We start from the raw sequence: 8,082 nt of genomic DNA, 5'->3' as shown, positions 1-8,082 counted from the left end.
CGGTCTCTAGCATTAATTAGCAACAATTCAGTGTTATCTTGTGATTCTCTATCTGAGAATTTTAACGATTCTCATAATATTAATAACATTAGAGAAATCGCAGACGATAATATTACTAATGATAGTGCAAATAATGATATAATGATTCTAAAATTAAACCGATATATTCCTCACGAGTTTTCCAGGAAAACACGTTCTATACTTGAGTGTAAAAGGTATAAAGCTACGGAATTTAGATTATTTTTGCTATATACTGGTCCTATAATTTTAAAAGAAGTTCTATCATCCAAAGTCTACAATAATTTTATTACATTAAGTCTTGCAAGTTCTATAATAATCAGTCAATATTATTCTAGATTTGAAAAATATGTGTTATATGCTTATAGTTTAATGAAGATTTTTATTTGTCAATCTATTAAAATTTACGGTCCAGACTTTGTATCGCACGACATACATAACTTCTTGCATTTAAGTGACTGTGTAAAATTATATGGCTCACTTGATAATTTTAGCGTTCCCTTTTAAAAATTATATGCAGCAATTAAAAAAAAAGGTTCGTAAATCTGCTTTGCCTTTACAATAAGTCGTACATCGTGTATTTGAGGAAAGTAATATAAGTCCAAATGTTTCCTCTAATATTATAAACAATGATGTTCCTGTAAAACTATTTGTTCGCGAACGCGCTGCGTAAGAAAGGGTCGCGCGGCACAAAGGATGAGTCACTTTTTTTATCAAAAGAATTTAATTCTTTAACACACTTAATAACAAATACACTTTAACAAACTTCATACAAATGTTAATTATTTTACATTGAAATCGTAATCAAAAATCAAAGTGCGGAATAAGCGGCGGTCGTCAACGAAATTTTAGCGGTTTATCAAGTATGCGGTTCACGGCGGAAAAGCGATAAGGCTGCTGAGCCGGGTGTGAGCTCTTCTTTTATAATTTTTAGGATGGAGCCCACCTTCGCGTAAAGCGCCAATAGTTTTGCGGATTTTAAACGTTGCACGAGGTGACCTGAGCACATTACGCGTAATTGGCCGCTGTCAAAATCAACGGGAAGACGGCTGGCAGAAAACATGCGCGAGCGGGCGATCGCGATAATTATTGGTGAAAACGAGGCGCCCGTGATAAGCCGCGCATGCTCGCTGAAAATAATTATTCGGCGGAACGGTTGTGGTACCGTTAATTGTTGATGCTTTGAGAAGTTTTTTCCGAAACAGATTGATTTATGTCGCTGTGTTTTCTCCTCGAAAAACATACAAAAACGATTTGCTGTAAATATCGATTGGTCTAGAATCTTCTAAAATATTCTGTTCAAATATAATATTCTATTACGCGGATAATATTTTCTGATGCGTTTAGAACATTCCCGCCCGCCTTGTCGCGCAGTGACAACAAGTTGTCGAATTTCGGCCGCGGAATCTTAAGTCGATAATGTGGTGCGGAGCGATCAGCCGCGAGAGTGAAAACGCATGTTTGATGTGCAATAAATGGTGTGTAGTGCAATGCGGTGATGATGAGAAGAATAAGGTGCGGCAAATGTTACAGCGCATGTGATGATTATGTGGTGAAAGAGTGTCGCGAGATGAGAGATGAGTTACGTGCCGGCGGGCGGCGTGTCCGCGTTATTCATGCCCGGAATACCATCCGCGCCCGGTAGCATGACCAATTTAATAATCGGGCGCACGAGTTCTGATGTGGCGGTGCGGACTGAGACCACGCGGACGATACCGTCGTCCCCGGGATGCAGTCTCGTGATCCGCGCGAGAGGCCATCGGGTCGGCGGGGTGAGCTCCGAGCGGATGATGCAGAGGTCCCCGACGTGAGGTACGGACTCGGCCTTGAACCATTTGGTGCGGGGGTTGAGGCCGTGCACATACTCAGCCGACCACCGCTGCCAAAAATGGTCTCGCATCAACTGCAGGTGACGCCAGCGTGACAGCGTGGAGGTTGATTGACCCGTCAGCGATGGCTCAGGTACCGCGAGTAACGGTGCTCCGATGATAAAGTGGTCTGGTGTGAGCGCCGAAGTGTCGTCTGGATCGTCTGATAGAGCCTGTAACGGACGAGAATTAAGACACGCCTCTATTTGTGTGAGGAGTGTACTAAGCTCCTCAAACGTAAGAGTAGTTTCGCCGATTACTCGACGGAGATGAAATTTCGTAGATTTTACGGCAGCCTCCCAAAGACCACCGAAGTGAGAAGGCCGCTGGCGGATTAAAATGCCAGCGGATCCCCTGAGTGCTGGCGGCGCGGGCGATGTGATGGCCCTCGGAGGTCGACGCCTTGAAAAGCTCACGTAGCGTGCGATCGGCGCCAATAAATGTTGTGCCGCAGTCGCTGTAGATGTCCGTGCACAGACTTCTGCGAGAGACGAAGCGGCGTAAGGCGGCGATGAAGGCCTCGGAGTTGTAATCCGAGACGACCTCGAGATGGATAGCCTTTGACCAGAAACATATGAAGACTGCAATGTATCCCTTCTGTGAGCGGTGTCCGCGTCCTTTGCTGGTCCGGATAGAAATGGGTCCCGCGTAGTCCAGGCCAGTACTCAGGAATGGTCGAGTCGGCGTCACTCGGTCACGAGGAAGGTTGCCCATAGGAGGTTGTGGAGTGGCAGCTCGCCAGCGCGTGCAAGTGACGCACCGATGCAACTGCTGCTTGACGACGGTTCTTCCACGTGGCACCCAGAATCGAAGGCGAAGTAAGCTGAGAGTCATCTGGACGCCGCCATGCAGAGACCGACGATGGCAGGACTCAATTAGCAGTCGCGTCATCCAGGAGGCTGGTGGGACGATCACCGGGTGCTTTTCGTCGTAGGGCAGCAGAGCGTGCTTGAGGCGTCCTCCGACGCGAAGCACACCTTGGTCGTCGAGGAATGGATTCAGCTTGACCAGTGAACTGCGTGGTGGACCGGGCCGTCCTGCGGTAGCAGCAGCTACCTCGTCAGGGAAGTGGAGCGCCTGCACCACTCGAAGCCACTGAAATAGAGCGGCGTCTAGCTCGTCAGGATGCAGCGGGCGACCAGATGTGGCTTCCCGGCTTGCCAGCTTGAGCCATCGACGACACCAAGCCGTAACGCGCAGTAGCTGATGAAGTGCGGAGAACCGCAGCAGGATGTCCGGTTCGATGATGACGGAACTCCTGGTTATCAGGCTGGTGGTGCGTTGTTCTGGAAGGTCGTCCTCTGAGATGTCGACCTCTGAGTTGGGCCACGCCGTTTCGTCCAGTGTCAACCAGGTAGGTCCTGTCCACCATAATGCGTGGTTGATTAATTCCTCAGGAGTAATTCCTCTTGATGCGCAATCTGCAGGATTGTCTTTCCCGGCTACGTGCTTCCACTGAGCGTCCGGGAGCTGTGTTTGGATATGAGCTACCCGGTTGGCGACGAAAGTTTTCCAGCGGGTGGCGTGTCCCTGGATCCAATGGAGGGTGACCTTGGAATCGGACCACAAGTACACTGGAGTAGACGCCAAGCCGAGCGTGTTGCGAACATGCAGCGTGAGCGTGGTGAGTAGATCAGCAGCGCACAACTCCAGGCGAGGCAGTGAAACTTGCTTGACGGGTGCGACCTTGGATTTCGTCATGAGCAAAGTAGTTGATGTTTTCCTGTTTTCAGAGTTGCGGAGGTAAACCGCTGCGGCGTATCCTCGTTCGGAAGCGTCAGCGAAGCCGTGGAGCTGCAGCCTTGAGTGATTGTCGCCGGTGCTGAGCCAGCGATTAACTCGTATGTTGCTGAGCAGAGGTAGCTGGTTCAGCAGTTGTTGCCAACGTTGAACATCCTTGACAGGCAGTGGAGCGTCCCAGTCCAGCTGCTGAAGCCATGTGGTCTGGATCAAGATCTTCGCCCGAATCACGACAGGCGCAAGCCAGCCCATCGGGTCGAATAGCCGTGCAGTCTCGGCGAGGACTCGTCGCTTCGTGAATTCTGTGACTGAACGTGGATGTATGGCGAAGGCAAACCAGTCATCTTGAGGATGCCATCGCAGGCCCAAGGTCGAATGGCTCTCTCCGTCCCATAAATGCGGTCCTTGCTGCAGCCGATGCTCTTGAGGGACTCCCGCGAGGACTTCGGAGTTATTTGCGGCCCACTTCCTCAGTGGAAATCCGCCCGCCGTGCACAGGTGGCGTAGCTCCGTCTGGAGGTTGATGGCATCGTCGAGGTTGTCTGCGCCGGTGACCACGTCGTCGACGTAGCAGTCTCGCCGAAGTGCTGTGGCCCCTTGAGGAAATTGCGTCCCCTCGTCTGCACAGAGTTGCCGCAGCGTTCGTATGGCCAGGAAAGGTGCACAAGCCATGCCGTAGGTCACTGTTAGCAGCTCGTATTCTTGGATTTCGTCCGTCTTGTTGTGACGCCACAGGATTGTTTGAAGACGGCAATCCTCAGGATGTACGAGGATTTGGCGGTACATTTTTTCTACGTCGGTGACAAATACGTACCGGTGCCAACGCCATTGCAGCAACACGTCGTTGAGCGCTGGCAGAAGATTCGCCCCAGTCAACAGGTGAGAGTTCAACGAAGTACCGGCCCGTGTGCGTTGAGAGCCGTTGAATACGACTCGGAGTTTTGTCGTCGTGCTCGACTTCTTCAGGACCCCGTGATGCGGTAAGTAACACTTGAGATCATCCGCTGTCGTTACAATGTTGACTCTCTTCATGTATTGTAGGTCTTCGAACTCCTGCATGAAGTTACGATAGAGGTCGCCAAATCGAGGATCTCGGCTGCCTTTGGTCTCCATGGCTCTCAGGAGGCGCTCCGCTGGTCGGCGAGTCTTGTGAAGATTCGTCGGCGGTGATGAAAGTGGCAGCCTCACGATGTACCTCCCGGTGGACGTGCGTGTGACGGTGCGCACATATAATTCCTCGCACTTAGCTTCCTCGGGAGTAAGTGGAGCCCGAATTATTGGCTCGCTCTCCTGCTCCCAAAAGCGTCGAACGAGGTCGGTGAGATCGTGATCGGCGATGCACCGGAATGTGCGGCGATGTCCGTTGGTTGTTGTTGCGTCGTAGCCGCCGGACAGGATCCATCCCAGGCTGATCTGCTGGGCGATCGGCATCCTTGAGTCACCCTTGCGGAGACCTTCCTCGAGGATCAAGGAGTAGACCTCGGCTCCCAGCAGTAGCTCAGCTGGGTCGTCGTCCAGGAAGCGAGGATTGGCCAGCTGGAGTCCGTCGAGATGAGGCCAGCTGCGTTCTTCTCGCGAGACTGAGCCTTGTTGCAACGATATGCGGGGCAGCACAAAAGCCACCCCGCGGAGCTCGGCGTTGGTCACGTCTGACGTGACGTGCAGCGTGACCTTGCCACGAGCTGATTCTGAGTGGGTCCCTCCGATTCCGAAGATCGAAAGATTCGTCGAGACTCGAGGCAGGCGGAGACGTTGCGCCAAGGCCTCAGAAATGATCGACACCTCGGAGCATTGGTCGATCAAGGCGCGTACGGTGTATGGTGAGCCGTACCGATCGGCAATGTTAAGTCGAGCTGTAGCAAGAAGAACAGCCTTATGATCTCGATCTTGAAGAGTCGTGGTCAGTGTAGTGGCGCGTGACCTCAGCTGCCTGTGAAGACGTGGTCGCTCCGTGCAACGTAGTGTGGTGTCGTGCGTCGCACGTAAGGCAGTTCTTCTTCGACTGACAGCGAGATACGAGGTGGTTTCCTAAGCAGTTGTAGCAGAGCTTGTTCGTCTCTACAAATGCTTTACGCTCGTTGACGGTCTTGGCCTTGAAGTCTCGGCAGGTCATCAAGGTGTGCCTTTCACGACACAGTGTACAGTGCGGCGGCTCAGCTCCTTGCTGCTTAGTGAAGTGAGTCTTGGCAATCCGTGAAGCCTCTCCGGGCGGTTTGCTGATGCTCTTCGGTCGTGCGGCATTGAGCGTCAGGATCCGTCGGCTGATAAAGTCCACGAGTGCCTCGTTTTGTGCCGGCTCTGATGAGTCTGACGTGGACGACTCCCATTCCAGACGCGTGCGTGCGTCAAACAATTCGGTGACTAGGAAGTTGAAGAGGTCCATTCCGTGGGTGTTAATTGGACGTCCAATGCTCTCCTGACCATTGACGGCGGCAGTAACGGCGTTGTGAATGCGTCTCAACTCCTCTGCGGTATCTCCCTTTATCTTTGGCACGGCGATGAATGTGGCAAAGTTGGAGCGGATCAATTCCTTTTTATTGTTATAATGTTTGTCCAGGATCGCCCAAGCGCGATCATAATTGTCACTGGTGACAGGTAACGACTTGATTAATTTTTCAGCCGGCCCTGTCAAGCATGAGCGGAGGTGATGAAAGCGCTCGATGTTGGAGATCGCATTGCCACTCACGACGGAGAGGAAGAGATCTCTGAATGACGGCCAATCTGCGTAGGCACCAGAGAATGGCGGTACTTTGATGCGCGGCAGTGACGACCTTGGCGTGGCGTCGGCAGAAGGAGGTACGCTCGATGCACGAAAGTGTTCAGCGTAGCCGTCAAGTATGCTTCTTTGATTTACATACAGATTCTCCGTATCAGCGTGCAATTCTGACTTAAAATAATCGCTCTCGCTGAACTTTTCTTTTAAGGCTGCTCGGATAAGATCGTGCTGCGCTTCGAACTTCGTCCACAGCTGATCCAAAATTCTGGTGCGTGTGGCGATAGCACTGGTAGTGATATTGGAACTGCCCAGCTTCTTCAAGTACTCCACGGAACGTGAGATGCGGATTTGAATCTCACGCTGACAGTCGACCAGCGTGGGTACATCCATGATGGCTGCACACACATATGCTCACTTTCTTCACTCACACGAAGAGTCACGCTTGCGAACTTGCGGTTGCCGGTGCGAGGTCTCCGGCTCGAAGGACCAAAATATGTTCGCGAACGCGCTGCGTAAGAAAGGGTCGCGCGGCACAAAGGATGAGTCACTTTTTTTATCAAAAGAATTTAATTCTTTAACACACTTAATAACAAATACACTTTAACAAACTTCATACAAATGTTAATTATTTTACATTAAAATCGTAATCAAAAATCAAAGTGCGGAATAAGCGGCGGTCGTCAACGAAATTTTAGCGGTTTATCAAGTATGCGGTTCACGGCGGAAAAAGCGATAAGGCTGCTGAGCCGGGTGTGAGCTCTTCTTTTATAATTTTTAAGATGGAGCCCACCTTCGCGTGAAGCGCCAATAGTTTTGCGGATTTTAAACGTTGCGCGAGGTGACCTGAGCACATTACGCGTAATTGGCCGCTGTCAAAATCAACGAGAAGACGGCTGGCAGAAAGCATGCGCGAGCGGGCGATCGCGATAATTATTGGTGAAAACGAGGCGCCCGTGATAAGCCGCGCATGCTCGCTGAAAATAATTATTCGGCGGAACGGTTGTGGTACCGTTAATTGTTGATGTTTTGAGAAGTTTTTTCCGAAACAGATTGATTTATGTCGCTGTGTTTTAAACAAAATAAATAAACATAGGGACGCTTCTAAAACACTTCATAAATACATTTATTTTATAAATTTATTTATTTGCATGTTTTAATATATTTTTGTCATATATAACTAAATTATTTCTTTGTTATAAAATTAATAATGACCTAATGACAAGATGACCTGGTTCGTTGTAAAATTTGATGCTGAAGATGCAGTAGAAGCTGTACCGAATACATGGTATATAAAAAAGATGCAAAATGTTATTGGCCACCTGAAGGTATTATACAAAATGTAATAATAGATTTTATAAAAAAGAAACATACGCCCGAAGCAAATTGAATACTCTATAAAGCTACTCTTTTGGGCATATATAATAAAGTAAATATTTTTAAACATATAAAATATATTATTATATAATATATATCATTATTGTATAATTGCTTTCTGTTTAATATAAAAAATATATATACGTACAAAATCTATACATGGCACATATATTTAAAAAATTTTTATATCATATATATGTATATAGCAATTGTATTATATAAGTAATAACTATATATACTCATGTCTTATTATAATAATTTATTTTTTAAATAGAAACACAAATTTTTACTTTTATAATTTTATATTAATTAAATTATTTATTTAAAATCTGTTTTTTTAGATAATTATAAAACAACGCATCAAAA

At 48.3% G+C, this 8,082-nt stretch overlaps 1 protein-coding gene across 1 annotated transcript; it reads right to left on the bottom strand.

Moving 5' to 3' along the window:
• Positions 1 to 1,600: 1,600 nt before the first annotated feature.
• On the bottom strand, positions 1,601 to 6,732 carry LOC146721716 (uncharacterized). Its single transcript, XM_085486359.1, has 3 exons — positions 5,634 to 6,732; positions 2,124 to 5,479; positions 1,601 to 2,059 (listed from the first exon to the last, which is right to left on the bottom strand). Exons 1-3 carry the CDS (start codon positions 6,730 to 6,732, stop codon positions 1,601 to 1,603), a joined length of 4,914 nt encoding a protein of 1,637 aa, XP_085342485.1.
• Positions 6,733 to 8,082: the final 1,350 nt, after the last annotated feature.

The sequence above is a fragment of the Nylanderia fulva genome, unplaced genomic scaffold (assembly GCF_048542155.1).
Source record: "Nylanderia fulva isolate GAGA-0341 unplaced genomic scaffold, ASM4854215v1 Scaffold425, whole genome shotgun sequence".
Classification (NCBI taxonomy): Eukaryota; Metazoa; Arthropoda; class Insecta; order Hymenoptera; family Formicidae; genus Nylanderia; species Nylanderia fulva.
This window is presented reverse-complemented; position numbering and strand designations above follow the sequence as displayed.

What these genes read in the sequence shown, in the direction of transcription:
- LOC146721716 (XM_085486359.1), bottom strand. Translation starts at nt 6,732, where the DNA reads ATGGATGTACCCACGCTGGTCGACTGTCAGCGTGAGATTCAAATCCGC. An exon ending in AAACCACCTCGTATCTCGCT is followed by an intron (nt 5,480 to 5,633) that starts GTCAGTCGAAGA and finishes TTCTTGCTACAG; the next exon opens with CTCGACTTAACATTGCCGAT. An exon ending in ATCGGCGAAACTACTCTTAC is followed by an intron (nt 2,060 to 2,123) that starts GTTTGAGGAGCT and finishes CGTCCGTTACAG; the next exon opens with GCTCTATCAGACGATCCAGA.